This window comes from Triturus cristatus, chromosome 5_1 (genome assembly GCF_964204655.1).
Source record: "Triturus cristatus chromosome 5_1, aTriCri1.1, whole genome shotgun sequence".
In the NCBI taxonomy this organism is placed as follows: Eukaryota; Metazoa; Chordata; class Amphibia; order Caudata; family Salamandridae; genus Triturus; species Triturus cristatus.
Genome location: NC_140587.1, coordinates 802,552,483 through 802,568,478, shown reverse-complemented (window position 1 = coordinate 802,568,478; position 15,996 = coordinate 802,552,483). Strand labels below are relative to the sequence as shown.

General features: G+C 42.5%; 1 protein-coding gene across 1 annotated transcript in view; it reads right to left on the bottom strand.

The window, feature by feature from the left end:
- SMCHD1 (structural maintenance of chromosomes flexible hinge domain containing 1) overlaps nt 1-15,996 on the bottom strand; it is a 1,955,900-nt gene that overhangs the window by 1,374,863 nt on the left and 565,041 nt on the right. The window contains exon 21 of the mRNA XM_085605822.1: nt 4,568-4,664. Coding sequence (XP_085461948.1) covers nt 4,568-4,664 — 97 coding nt within the window. The remainder of the gene's footprint in view (nt 1-4,567; nt 4,665-15,996) is intronic.

Sequence of the window (15,996 nt, the reverse complement as noted above, 5' to 3'; positions counted from 1 at the left end):
TATGAGCTAATGAAAATTGTTTTTTCAAATAGTCCATTCATTATTGATAGACATGGCTCCACTGTTATCACTTAATTATATATTTTCAGGAGTGACACCTCTGTTAAATTACTGAGCTGGCAGTATCTTTTTTACTGTTGTTCTCTACGTATCGCCCCTGCTCTGCATTCTTGCTTTCAGGGGCCCTCTTCTGTTTCTGTGGTGGAATGGAGTCACCACCTTCGTTAGGAAGGAGGCATGTGTGCGAAGAAATAATTTGTCTGGGTATAAGCTGGTGTATGGAGGGTTAACTGAAAGAGCTTGAAGCTCACTGATCCACTGCAATGGACACTAAGAAGACCATCTTAAGAGTCCGACATCTCAGAGAACAGCTATACAGGGGATCGAATGGGGAGCCTATAAGAAAAGTCAAGAGCAAATTTAGGTCCCATTGGGGCACGATGAAAGGGGCAAGGGGGAGCAAATGTTGCAAACCCTTAAGGAAACTTGTCACAGTAGGCGACTTAAACAGTGAGGGCTGATCCGGCAACCGCTAAAAAGCTGAGGTGGCAGAGAGATAACCTTTAACTTTGCCCAAGGCAGGGCTTTGACAGGCTATCAACAGCACAAACAACAAAAACTTCAACAAGGAAGCAGAAAGTTGATCAACACGACGTGAAGAACACCAAGCCACAAATTTGTCCCAACAGCAGGCGTATACAGATTTGTTGAGGGTCACCTGTCTGCCAAGATATCACCACAAATCTCGGAAGGACCAAAGGCATTCAAACTGTTGCCGCTCAATCTCCATGCATGAAGGTGGAGTGTGCGAAGATTCAGGAGCAGAATCCCACCCTGCTGCTGCGACAGGAGATCCTCCCGAAGAGGCAGACTGATCGGAGGACAGGTGCTCATGCTCAGAAGTTCAGGATACCCAACTCTCCTTTTCCAGTCCAGACCCACTAAGAAGACTTGGGCCTGGTCAGTCATAATTTCCTTGAGAACCTGGGGCAGGCAGGAGCGGTATTGGCGGAAGCGCACACAGGAGTTCACTGGTCCATTCTAAGCGGAACGTCTCTCAGAGCGAGAGCCGCTTTGGAAAACCCAACGAGCAGACGTGCTGACGTTGCGAGTTCTCAGTAGTGGCAAAAAGATCGAGCCAAGATTCTCCCCATTCTCTGAAGCGACCTTGCGTCAACTCTGGATGGAGGCACAATTCATGATTTGCAAGGCATTGGCAGCTGAGTTGTCTGGCCTGGCATTCATGGATCCCACCAGGTGCTGTATGACCAGGAGGATGTCCTGGAGCTCCAACTGAGCCCAAAGGGCACAGGGACTCCTGGCACAGGGTCTACGATCCCACTCCGCCCTGCATCTTGCAATGCCGCATGGGGGCCATTGTCCATGAACACCTGACCCAGCCTTACATTGAGGGGTGAGAGGAAGGCCTTCAATGCCAGGCGGATGGCCCGCAGTTCCCAGAAATTTATATGAACCTAAGATTCCGCATGAGACCAAAGTCCTATGATCTCCACCTCTCCCAAGTGACCGCCCCAACCCAGAAGTGATGCATCCGTCACCACTGTCAGCTCCAATTGGGGTAGGTTTATGGGTTTATTGCTAATTCACAAATGGATTGTTAACCACCTCCGAAGATATTTTCCAGTCTCCCCTGAAATCTGGACCAGGTCTAAGAAATTCCTATGATGCTGTGCCCACTTGAACTTTAGATCCCACTGCAGAGTCCTGCATATGCCATGGAGCATGCTTCACTAGCAGGATGCAGGAGGCCATAAGAATCAGCAGCCTCAGAGTCAATCTCACCGAAATCCAGTACTGAGGTTGAAACATCGGGATTCTAGTTTCTTTGCTCCTGAACATGGAACTGCACTGTGCCCAGAATGGCTTGGATGAAAGGGAGCATCTGGGAAGGAGTTAGGTGTGACTTCGGCATGTTGATAGTGTACCCCAGTGATTGCAAAAGCCTTGCCGTAGTCTGGAGGTGGGTAACAACTGCCTGGGACAACACTACCTTCATCAGCCAGTCAGCAAGGTAGGGGAAGACTGGAACCCCTGACCTCTGCAGCTGTGCTGCAACCACCACCATCACTTTTGTGAACACCCGAGGGGCACTAGTGAGGCCAAAGGGGAGCACAGCGAACTGAAAATATTCCTGGCCTACCGTGAAACGCAGGTAACATCAGTGGGCCTGCAGGACAGGAATGCGGAAATACGAATCCTGAGGTTCCAACGCTACTTTCTTTGGGAAGCATGGGCAACAGCTGCTTAACCGAGTCCCACAATGCATGGGTATATCGGCCCAAGAGGTATGCGGTGAACACTGACCGCAATGCTAGGCTGGTGGAAGAAAATAGCCTCTTCCCAAAGGTATACAGCTTCTTTGATTCCCTATCTGGGGGAGTGGAAGTGAATGCGCTGGAATTAAGTTTGGCTGTTGAGGCCTGCACCACCAGGATCTCGGGAGACGGATGTTGGGTGAGGAAGACCAGGTCTCCGGGGGCACCTGGCAATTATCCTGTGCACAGGAGCCCCAGTGCAATGTTTAACACAAGCGCCTGTGACAACATAAACGAGGACCTCATTAAATGGGATTAGGGGCTTCTCAGAGCTGACCCTCGCTTGAAGCACTTCCCTCAATATGTTGTTCTTGACCTTGACCGAGGCAACTGCGGGTTAAGGACCTGCACTGCTCCTCACATTTCCATGGTGAAAAAAGCTCTTTCCTCTTTGGCAAGGATAGGAAGAGAAACCTGGCTAGAGTCTGGTGAGGTGTACACAGCACTGGCATCTCCCAGCTCCTCATCGCAATTATTTTCCTCCTGGTCAGGATCAACCTCCATGGGACCATAGCCCTCTTCATCACCCCCTCCCCCTCCCCCGGGAAAGTGGGGCTACCCAAGGGCATCAAGATCAGGGTGGGTTGACGCAGTCCAGGATGCATCGGTGTCAACGTCGGGCGGAGTTGAGGCAGCACCGTCTCGGAGTCAGAGAGGACAATAGGGTCCGCCTCAAGTGGCATTGGTGGCGTCGGAAACAGCACAGAGGGAACAGCACAGAGGGCCTGCGTGGGTGTCAGTCTCGAAAGGGAATGGATCCAGAGGGCCCAGCTGGTGTCGGGGCAAACCCTCCGGCGGTAATCCATGGTGCCCAAAGGCGCACCAGAGTAAGCTGTTGGCCCAAAGACGGAGTGCATGGCTTCATACAGCTCTTCGAGTTGGGTAAGGGTAACTCCAGCTTCAGGGAACAAGGAAGAGGGTGGAGCGGACCCGGTTGCTGGCTCCGCGGGGGGAGAGAGGGAGTAGGGCTAGGAAGAACAGTGCTGACCGATAGAGGCCAAAGAGCTCTTCGACTTATTTTCGTGTTCCTTCTTTGAATTACCAGACTTTGAGAAATGGATCGACTCCGAGAGAGGGTCAAAGATCTCCCCCGGGATCGAGACCAAGATCGTAAATCGATTTGGGGTGCATCGACTTGCAGTTAGAGCAGGCCTTAGAGTCGTTGCTCGACCCCAGGCAAACCAAGTGTGGGACAGAGACAGTCACCTGCCCGTGACATATTCCTCACATGGTTTAAATCTGCACTGCTGGCGCAGAAAACAAAACTGAGGTCAGCTCGCTAGGGTGGTGCCTATGTAGGCATAACACACAACTGCAGATGCAGACGTGGAACTGATCGACGCCACATACCAGCACGCAAGGTCCTGGTTAAGATTTACCGGATCCAGTCTGACGCCTGAGGAATATTCTAAGGTGAGAAATCTGCGGTTATTATTCTCTATCAGATAACACCAACCTCTAACTTTTATCCTTAAAGCTGACGAACAAAGACAACTGAATATGCCACTTGTTTACATCTTCTGAGATTGTAGGAATGGCTTTGATATCGCTGATAAAGTGATCATACTTTGTGGGGCCTCTCTGTATATGTGGCCATGCCGATCCACCAGTGTGAAGCCATTAAACCATCAAGCAACCTTTAGAGCCCTATAGCCATCTAGATAACGCAAATTCATTTCACACAAGACCCACGACTTCTACAGTATGAACTGAGTTTTAATCAGGATTATCTGCAACAGCAAAGTAGACCTACAAAGCGTCGCTTACAAAAGTGGCTATTTCCAACAAACGCAGATAAGAAAAGAAATGGCAATTTGTTTCTCATTTTACTTGAAATACTTGTTAATAGAACTATGTTTCGACATTACATTCATAGCATTTTCATCACAGCCATCGATAATTCACAAGCAAGAAAAAATACGCATTTAAAGAACATTGAAATGGAAAAACACCCATCACGAAATCGGAAGCTGGCACAAACTGCATAGCATGCATGTTCCTTTCTTCGCTGCAGGAGGCTTAGTTTCAAAATCAGCACTACAGTTTTACTTAACAATTACTGCGCATTGTAAGAATACTCGCTGCACCTGTTCACTGCACATGCACGAGAGAATAAGACCAGATTTTTTCCACTTGCAATCAAAATATATTAAGCAGTGTTCCGTAATTAGTGTTCTAGGTCGTATACATAAAAGTGCTTTTATCAAACAGGTTTATAAAATTCGTCCTACCTTGCCTTGGCAATTGTTTACATGGCCTTTAGCTGTGATGCCTTTAATAAGACAATTTGTTCCTTTAATTATTTCTTCATACTGTATCGTCAAACCACTAAAAAAATAAAAGTAGAAATAAATGAACAAAATCGACCAAACAATAATTAATTAGCAGTACCTTGGTCTGCCGACTCAAATTAGCCGTATGTTTCTCTGCAGATGACGAAAGCCGGGACACTCGGAGGAGTGAAAACAACAAAAGAGCCTTGCATGTCCCCTGAGAGAGGGAGTGGAGGGCGGCGCCAACATGCAGGTGTTTTCAAGGACGTTCGTGTAAGCAACTCATTAAAGTCTGCAATGTCGCACTACTTAAATATTGTACAGTGCACCTGATTTTATAAAGCACATTTAAAGGAAAATACCACAGAGGTGTAATTGTTTACGTAACTTAACTCCGTTAATATTCCACGTGAAGTTAGGTATTCTATTACACGGTGTAAAAAAACATTCGTCGTAGCTGAAGTACATTTGTTTTCAATACATACAAAGCAACCTAAAAACTTTAAAACAGACAAAGGCTGCATACTCAAAATCGCTTTTTTCACTGTGTTTTCAATACACACCTTTACTCTTTCTTAGCTGCCATTTTAGATGATGCTTGTATGGAGCGCGTGACTTGTTACCCTGGAATTATGTTGTCAGGTAAACTCATATTCGGTCACGCGCCCCAAGATTAAAACATTCCTGCCACCACCCGCCTAAAACCAAGAACCCTTATCCTCTTCTCGGCACTGCACTATCACAACTGACACATTTCAAGCTGCGATATGTTTAATGGTTTTACAGAGCGCGACTGCTCACTCCTAACTGAATATCCCGGCACCGATCCTAGCTGATAACAAGCATTGAAAATGCAATAGGTCTCGCCCTCGTTTAACTTAAAGCAATTCTGTTTGTCGCCAGTAGGTAGTTATAGTTAGGACCTAGTTACTATAGGAAAATGGCAACATTCTATTCGCAATAACTTTGGTGCCGATTGATGAATCTTGGTGAAATTTTCAAAGCTAATTCTTTGTTGAGATCAGTTCCTATGTTGAATGTTTGGGGGTGATTCGTCAAGGCGGAGCCCGAGAAAGAAGGGGGGTCCCAAAACATGTTTTTTCAATGTTAATTTCCATAGGAAACTTTAGACAAGCCTACAGGTCGAACGAGTGAACGAAATTACTCCACATTTGGCAGGGAGAAGGGTCTTGGTCTAGAAAGCACGCTTTTGTTTATTTGGTGTAAATCCATTCAGTAGTTTTTGAGAAATATCGAAATTTACAGATATCGATATTTGGGAATTCTGCCATCTGATTGGCTGAGGTGTTACGAGCACAAGCTTGCTGCTGATTGGCTGCGAGCGTTTGCAACTAGGAAGTGTTGGCCGACATTTTGTGATTCTGTTGAAGAGAGGAAGGGGGGAAAAAGGGCGAAAAATTTGGTAAAGAGGAGGGTAGGAGCACTGTAACCTTTGTGGGGTGTTTAGGGTGTGCTATAGAGGGGGTGTGAATTGAACTAATCATACCAACCGATGTGAAAGTTCTAGGCTACGAAAATTAAGTGAGGTATTGGCTAGTGTGTGATGTTTCTAAGGTGAGCTTGTGCACGACTCGAGGATTAAAACGTGAGCCCACACTGTGTGTCTTATGCTGTGAAGTCATGTGCCCTGGCCGCTGCAGTACAGTTGTGGAAGTAGTGTCAGCATGTGTTTATACCTACTAGGATGAACTACTGACCTGTAGTGGTGTGAAAGTCCTGGGTATGAAAAAGATGTGAGGTATTGTCTAGAGTCTCATGGAAGGAGGAAGTGTTGGCTGCCATTTTGTGATTCCGTTGAAGCGAGTAAGGGGAAAAAAGGGCGAAAAAAGTGGGAAATAGGACCACTGTAACCTCTGTGGTGTGTTTAGGGTGTGCTATAGAGGGGGTGCGAAGTGAACTAATCATACCTACCGGTGTGAAAGTGCTAGGCTACGAAAATTAAGTGAGGTATTGCCTAGAGTGTGATGCTGCTAAGGCGAGGTGGTGCGGGGCTCGGGGATTAGAGCGTGAGTCTAAATTGTGTGTCTTATGCTGTGAAGTCATGTGCCGTGGCCGCTGCAGTACAGCTGTGGAAGTAGTGTCAGCATGTGTTTATAACTACTAGGACGAAAAACTGACCCGTACTGGTCTGAAAGTTCTGGGCTACGGAAAATATGTGAGGTAGTGTGTAGAGTCTCATGCTGCTAAGCTGAGCTGCTGCCGGACTCGGGGATGAAAGCGTGAGCCCAAACTGTGTGTCATATGCTGTGAAGTCATGTGCTCTGGCCGCTGTGCCACATCTGTGCAAGTAGTGTCAGCCTGTAGTAATGGCTACTTGGAGGAACTTTTGTTTCGAACATTGTAACTTGTGTATGGTGCTTAGGGGGTGTTATATAGGGAGTGCGAAGGTAAATTTGTGTGTATGAAATGAATTTGATATTTGGAAAGTGGAAAGCACTGACTCCTACGGGTCTGATGGCGCTGGGGGCGTAAGGTGAGGTGCTGCTGGAGTTGGGATTAAAGCTGATGAACTACTGACTACTATTGTGAAGTTTTAACGTGCGCGTGCCGTTGAAGGTTTGATAAAATGTTGCAAAAGTGTACCGTTAGGTTAAAAAAAAAAAGATGAACTTTTAACCTGCAGGTGTCACAGAAGGTTCCAGAAAGTGTGGTTATAAAATAGGTTGAACTTGTGACCCGTATGTGGCGCAGAATAATAAGTAGCTTTTCGGAAGGAAGATTCAAAATTAACCAATAGAGGTAAGTTTTGGAATGTCGTTGAAGGAATGAAGTATTCTGATTTGTTCTTTACATATATTTATGTGTGGAGCGACAGAGAAATTGTGTCATTCCTGGTTTCATTCTTGATGAAGTCGGAGCTTTACATGTACTATGTGAGAAAGAGAATTGTGTCATCTGAAATCTGGATAACAACTACAAAGGTGAGTTAGAAATGAACAAGGTGTGTTATGTGTTTTATAGTATTGATTAAGTATTTGAGGTGATGTTTTTAATTTTGAAAGTATTTTTTATTTCAAAGTAATATAGTGTTGGTAAAGTGTGGTGTTTGATATTGGTTATGAAATATGCATAAAATTTGAGCTGTTATAAGTATTTTATATATGTTTAGGAATTTTTCACAGAGAAGAAGTGTAGTTTGTCATCTTTATAGGACTGTATTGTTTTGAAAATGAGGTACAGCGTAAATTAGAGTTTGTAATGTATTTGGGGAGATAAAGAAAATGTAGCACGTTTGCAACTGATACTTTTTGTGGAAATAGTAAGGTGGTGGTAGGAGACGTATGTGTTATTACGTTAAAAGTGATAAAACGAAATGCAGAAATGTTATGTGGGCAGGTTGTGGTCTTATTTTTGACACGGAGAGGTAGGTTTGAATGTAAGCCAGGGTAGGTTGTTGTACAGTGGGGCCGTGTACAGTGTATTGAGATTACAAGGAGAGGAGATGGAGACAGGAAAAGTGATAGGTTCCTTTTATATGTACGCATAGTTTGAATCATGTGATCCTAAGTTGAGATAAATATGATTATGGTTTCTGGTTTGCATTTGGGTATAGTGAATAGTTTTTGTAGTTTCTGACTAGTGAATAATAAAAAGGTAGATATACTAACATATATGGTAGTAAACATATTAATTATTGTCTGTTCCTATGGAATAGAAGTAGTTGGAGAGTGCTTCTTTAGAAGAGATGTTTTATAAATGTGTGAGAGACAAAAAAAATTCAATGTGCGGTATACTTTCTGTATGACTTTGTTGACATTAGAGAACTACATGTGATTATAAGTGATACTATTTGTAAGGCTGTGTCGATGTGCCGGAATAAGTAGGTGTTGAAGTGGTTCGTGTTTTACTGATGGTGAGCTTCACTATCCCTTTTGAGACACTCGTCAATTTATTCATTCCAATTAATATCTTTAATATAGATACAGTAAAGGGACTGTATATCAAAAGTTTGGGAATTAGAACTTTGTTTACTCTCCCCATGCCCTGCTATACACTCTACAAAGTGTTTAAACAACTTTCATAACATATAGATGTCTAGCTAGTAAAGGTGGTTAAGTTCGACTGGGCCCATTTATAAACCGTGCTATGGGATGGTTTATGTTTTACCCGCCAATTTGCATGTTTGAATACTTTTTGCTGATAAGTGTTCCGGCAGACACCTGTTAAAATTAACGTTGTATATGGGTATAGTGGCGCTACTGGGAATGGTGGGGGTTTCTGTTTGATTTCGGACGGTTAAGCAAGGGCGGGGGTGGGTGTGGGGCAGGTAGTTATGTTGCTGTTTGAAAAACAGAATATAGTAACGTGGAGATGTGGAGGTACTAAAGGTGATGTAGTACCACTGGGAGCACTTATAAAGTGCCATATGGCATGGTCTATGTTTTACCGGCAAATTTGCATGTTTTAATACGTTTTGCTGATGAGCTTTTCGGGAGACATCTGTTGAAATTAAGCCTCTGTATGGCTATAGTGGCGCTTCTACCTTTGTGGGGCTCTTTCTTTTATTGCGTAAAGGTAAGCAAGGGCGGGTGTTGAGGCGGTGTAGCAGTACTCTGACTATTTATAAACCGTCTTATGGTATGGTGTATGTGTGAGTTGAAAAATTGCAGGTTTTAATAGCTTTTGCTGATGAGCGTTCCGGCAGACACCTGTTGACATTAAGTCTATGTATGGCTATAGTGGCGGTAACAGGAGTGCTGGGGCTCGTTGTTTGATTTCGTAAGGTTAAGCAAGGGATGAGTGGGGTGGGGGAGGTGCGTATGTTGCTGATTATAAGACGGATATTTGTAACATGGGCATGTGTAGTTAGTAAAGGTAATGTAGTTTCACTGGGTCCATTTATAAACAGTGCTATGGGATGGTTTATGTTTTACCCGTGAATTTGCATGTTTAAATAGTTTTTGTTGATAAGTTTTCTGGTAGACACATGCTAAATTTAAGCTTGTGTATGGCCATCAGTATTAAACATAAAGCCAGAGATCTCATTACTTCTTTCTTGGCGGATCGCAAGCAGGCAGTTAAGCTAGGCACTTTTACCTCCCCCACTTTCAGCCACCCTTGTGGAGTTCCGCAGGGTTCCTCGCTAAGTCCGACCCTTTTTAACATCTATGTCTCGGACTTAGCGAGGGTAATAAAAGCCTACAACATCAATTTAACAACATATGCCGACGATACCCAGTTGGTACTATCCATACACAAAAACGGTTCTCAGATAGCAGCAAATTTCAAAGATGGCATGCGGGCTATCAGCAGTTGGATGGCCTCCAACTGTCTAAAACTTAACTCATCTAAGACGGAGGTCATGCTTTTTGGTAAGATCGAGACTCTGTGGTCTCCTCTATGGTGGCCGGAGGAATTGGGGACCCCACCCCAACCAGTCAGTAAAGTAAGAAACTTGGGAGTAATATTTGATGACAAACTTTCTTTCCATCATCATGTGAACGCCGTAGTTTCATCATCATTCAACATCTTAAGGAAAATAAAGAAACTTCTCCCATATCTTCCTACATCTACAGGAAAAACACTAATCTCTACATTGGTGTTTTCACGCACTGACTATTGCAATGCCCTCCTCCTCAATGCTCAAAAAAAAATAATTTCCAAACTTCAAATGATACAAAATGCTTCAGCCAGAGTTCTACTAGGCATTCCAAAATTTAGCTCTGTCTCAAGACACTTGGACCAGCTGCATTGGCTTCCGATTAGAAGTCGGACGAAATTTAAGGCCCTTTGTATCGTCTACAAGGCAGTAAACAACATGGGACCAAAATTTCTCAGGACGTCACTTAAGCCCCTATCAACCTCCAGAACGCTTCGCTCCAACACTGCTCATCTGCTTCATATACCCAGAACAAGGAAAGTCAACTGGGGAGACAGATGCTTTACTATCGCAGCTGCAAAATTATGGAACTCCCTTCCTCTTAACATAAAATCCAGTCCTACGTTGATTATCTTTAGAAGGCAGCTAAAAACATGGCTGTTTTCTCAAAGTAACGACTGTTCTTAAATTTGTCTAAATCTGCCCAGAGTTCTACTTCATTGGTATCAGTTATAGCTCCTAGCGCCGAGACACCCATGGGTAATTGTAGCGCTTTAAAAATCGCACAAATAAATAAATAAATAAATAAATAAATAAATATAGTGGCGCTACTAGGAATGGGGGGGGGGTTTATGTTTGGTTTCGTACTGTTAACCAAGGGTGGGTGTGGGGGAGGTAGTTATGTTGCTGTTTGAAATACAGAATATAGTAACGTGGAGATGTGGAGCTACTAAAGGTGATGTAGTACCACTGGGAGCACTTATAAAGCGCCCTATGGCATGGTATATGTTTTACCCGCAAATTTGCATGTTTTAATATGGTTTGCTGATGAGCGTTTCAGAAAGTGGGGGTGCTCTAAGGGGGGGGGGCAAAGCTCTTAAAGGGGTGTGGGCTATGCAAGTTGGGCCGTGGTCTAAATCAAGATAAGTATCATTGTGTGCTTTAGAAAATCCTCTCCAATTATCCTACGTTTGGAAAAAAACATTCTTTAAAGGATTTCCCTTCCTTCTACAACGTGGGTAACGTAGCGTGGTGTCTCCAGTTCTCAGTAGAGAGAAAAATAAGCATGCGTACATCGATGTGCATGCTCTCACTGCATTGCAATAAAAAAAAAAAAATAGAGCCTGATAGAGACGCTTTTGGAGCCTCCTTGAAAATAAGTGCTGGTCCTCAGACCCGGCCCAATTAAAGCCCAGCATTCGTCTATCCTAAGCACTGTGCCATCCAACCATCTTTTAATTGATGCATACATTCCTACTTATATACATACATCTGTTCCTACACTTATCTTAAGCATCTATGAGCGCACTCACCTATTGTAAGCACTGTGTCATTCATGCAGCCATACGCCTATATATCCATAGAAACATCTGTCCCATAACCAATCCTAAGCGTCTACCAGTCCACCAGTCTATCGTAAGTACTGGTCCCTGTATTCATTTATCCTTCCATTCATACATTGATACATCCATCTATGTATATATGCATTGATGCATCTGGCCATGCATCCACTCGCCTTTTATTCAACTATACGTTCTTATTTTCGGGCATCGTCCGCCCCCGATCCTAAATAGGACGTATTATACTCATCCATCCAGCCTGTTAAGGGGTCGAAAAGCTTTGCGAAAAGCATTGACAGGCAGATTATTTTATAAAGAATAACAAAGCTTTGAGTTGCTCTTTGTGGAGCATACTTCACCATTCTTCTCTGAGGGGCAGTGTTATGTTTGGAAAGTTGTAGATAATAATGGTAATTTTTGTGTGCTTTTTGGTTGATAATATCATCTTAAGTACATAGATAAAAAAATTAATAAAATACTATCTATAAAGTTGTCTGTGGTGGGTTGCAGAGAGAGTGGTGTGGGGGCGGTGAGGTGCGGCGGAGAGGTGAAAAGTACGAGGTAGTGCAGTTACATATAAATTGTAAAGGTGTTTGTAAATAATTAAATAAATACTTGCTGTATGTTCTATGGCACTACTTGTCATGTAAGTGCTGCTCTGTCGTGTTCAATCACGTTGCAGCACTGGGTGTGGAAGTCGTTAGTGGAAGTCTTGTAATTGTATGTTATAATTTTAACATCGTGAACAAATGTGAAAAATAATCAATTTTTTTTTCAGAAAATTGTTTCGTTTGGATTAAAATTTGGAAATGCCAAGAAGAAGTTAAAAAAAAAGTCAAGAAAAAAATATTTTTTTGCAAAAGTTTGTATTTGGGAAAAATGGGAGTAGTACAGAAATACTTTGTTCTAATATAGGTACAAGATGAAAAAAGGATCACACACGAGGAAAAATAGGAATTTTTCAAGTAAGGAGAAGCAGAGTTCAATTTCAAATACCAGGAAAAGGAAAGATGATAAAGAGATAGTATCTGTTACTCGGAGACAAAAGGAGTTTCATTAAAATCATCAGAGACTTTTTCGATCTAGAGTGATTCAGAATTCAATGAAAGAATGCTTCAAATATAAAAAGTTATGTTTTTGAATTGAAAGAGAAACAGCGTATTTAAAGTATAGTGGATAGTGCTTTCAATTTAAAACAGAAGTTACTCATTGTGATTTTGAAGAGAAAGTATTAAACAGAACGTTAAGTTGTTACAAGGACTAGATCTAGGTCACGTAAGAAAATATACTGAGAAGTATGGGCATTCACTGGCTTGTCTTTGAAGAAAAGTTTGTAAAAGTGTTTTTTATCAGTTGAGGATTTTAGCAGTATGTTATTCAGAAATGCGGAAGTTTGTGAGGAAAGTGTACTACGTAAAAAGTTCTGCATTATTTTTAAGTGAACTGAGTACAAGTCTTTTATATGGTTCTTTATTAGTTGTTCAAAAAAGTGTGATGATATTGAAATGCAATTGTGAGCACGAGACGGACCGGAAGTGGAGCGGGACTGTGCCACTGGGCTCCGCTACGGAAGCGGGAGACGCTCTAGCGTTCAAGCCGACCTTGGGGGAGGAGCCAACGACGGAAGAGGAAGCAGGACGTCTGAAAAGGAGAGAGACCAAGAGAGACGCGGAGAGGAGCGTTGGAGAACGGCGGACGAGAGGAGTACAAGAAGGAACAGCGACGAGCGAAGGAGAACGGCGGACTAGAGGAGCGCAGGACGGCGAGTCGGAAGACGGCGGACCCAGAAGAAGCATCCAGGTCTTTACGGCGATCAAACCCGGTGGGCTGCAGAGAGGAGAAGACGCCCCGGGTCCCAGCGCCGCGGTCCGGGGACGGGCTGTGGCTCGAGGCAAGTGGCTCTTCGGGGACCTTTCGGGTGGGGTTGGTGGGGAGGTTGTGAAGGGCAGTGAGGCACCAGAAAAGGGTGAGACCCTCCCCCGACTCCCGCACTTCCCTCCCTACACACTCCTTCGGTGATGGTAGCACACAGTGAATACAGAGAATAGCAGTGACTCAGACCTGTTTTCTTTTGTCTTTTCTTTTCTTCCCTCCCTTCACCCACCGAGCCCCTCAAGTGGCGGACTCTGGAAAAGAGAAGGCGACATACCCTCCCAGTAGCAGACAGCCCTCACAAGAAAGAACCCTCGGACAGAGACTTTCGTTTTTTTTGGTTGTTGTGTCCTACCTGTGACTATTAGGAGACAACTCCTGCCTATACTTGGTTCTACTTTACCAACCCTTCCAAACATGTTAAAAATCAAGTCACAATCACTACAGTGGTAGTAGACGGATTATTTTCTGGCCCGCCACCCCGTTAGGGACTACAGACTACCACAGCAATATTTTGGTTCAGAGGAGCAGTTCATAGAACGTTAAAAGTGACAATTACAGATGTTGGAGGAGATAGGAAAGTGATTAGCACTGATCAGTTTGAAGAAGTAATAGGAAAGTTTAATGTAGTGTGGTGTGAAATACGAGACTATGTTTGTGTTTGTTTGTCGACGTACTGATTATATAAGTCAAAGTAGGAATGTTGATTTGTATTTGAAAAGTGAAAAGGAGAACAATGGTAAGTGGGCAGAATTTACAATTTACTTGTTGGTAGAAGGTCAATTTGAGTTAGGTAGTGATCAACGTATATGTAAATATTTTTATAACAAATTAGAAGAGAACAAAATGCCTTTTAGCGCAGTACATAATAACTTAGAATTAGTAGCTATTACGGAGGAACTGGCAGAATTGAATACATACGAGTCTGTTCTAATTCAATGTGTTAATTATTTTCAAACTATAATTCGGATGGAGCCTAAAACATGTAAACTGTCACCAACAGACTTGCAAAGAGGTTTGAAAGAAGAGTGGTGTACTTACCTTTGGATTTTAAGAAAAATATTGAAACTATTTCTGGAGTGAAAGAGGAAAATTAGGCAGTAGTCATACTAGTAAATGTTGTAGTAAAATATGAAAGATTTTGTGGGTGTTAATAAAGTTGAAAAGGCTACCTTATATCTTATAGAGAACAATATTTATTACAAAACTGTAAATGTGGGTGAACAGGTAATAAGTTTAGAAGATGAATCTTGTTGATCGACATTCTGAAGCTGCAATCGGTACAGGTGGATCATTATACCGTCCACCTTCTCCTGTAGGAAACAACTGTGGAAAATAATAACCTTCCAAGGTTTTCACCCATACACTTATTGGAGTTCCCTGTGCTTTTTTCATTTCAAATAACTCAATGCTGTTTCCTATTACTTTTTTTTTTTTTAATGCAAAGGACATATTGTGTAATGTTCATAAATATCTTCAGTCCTTGACTTGTCCACTTTCTCTATTTGACCACTTGAAATTTCAGATATTCTGAAGATCCTAGATTTCGACAGTGCATTTTATACATATTTCACCTTTTTGTTTGAAAGTGATCTGTCTTCTTTGTCGTATGCAGTGAACCACATACTTAAAACTAAAGTTCATCAGTAAGTTCTTTCTGCGAAAGAATTTGTGGAGAAAGTTCAACAAAGATGAAAATTTAGAAGGACACTTAATCAATTTGATGGCATGTCAACATGGAACAAATGAGTACTGGTATTGTCATTAAGAACTCAAGTGTATGTTACGGAACGTAGGTACAAGAATATGGTTTGTCTCACTTAGCTGTGCAGAGTATGCATGGGAAGATTTGCTTGACTTTCTAAGAGAAGCGAATTCCAATATAAAAAATATTGAACTAAAGACTCGTGGTGAACTGTGTTCATTGGATCCTGTATATGTGTGCAGATATTGTAATCATAGGTTTCAACCTATAATGTCTTAACTGCAATAAAAAGAATACAGCTCTTGGAGAGGTTACCGACTTCTTTTGGAGAAAGGAGTATCAAGCAAGAGGTGCACCTCATATACATATGCTACTATGGATCAAGGATGAACCTAAATTTGGAAATGATTCTGATGAAACAGTATTGTCTTTCATTGAATAGTATGTGACATGTGAGATACCAAGAGAAGAAGGAGATAGAAGCTTGAGATAGTAAGTTTTCCGTTTCCAAAGTTACAGTTGTTGAAAGTATTGCAGAAGAAACTACAACTTTAAAGGAAAATTTTACACCAGATGTCGGTTTGGTTTCTCCTGTCCAGTCATTTGTAAAGGAATAGTAAATTATTTTTTTTCTTCTGTAAGGCACACAATAACTCAGAAATCTCAAAAGAATAACTACAAGTTAAAAAGAAGAGAAGTGTCAAAGTACATCAATGATTACAATCCAGTCATTTTAAAAATGTGGAATGCGAACATGGACATTCAGTATGTTGCAGATAACTCAATTGCTGTTACATGTTATGCTACATCGTACATCACAAAATCAGAAAAAATAGAGATGAAAGAACTGTAGGAAGAAATTACACAAGAGAAAGCCTTAGTAAATAATTGTGCAGCTTTACTTTGAAAA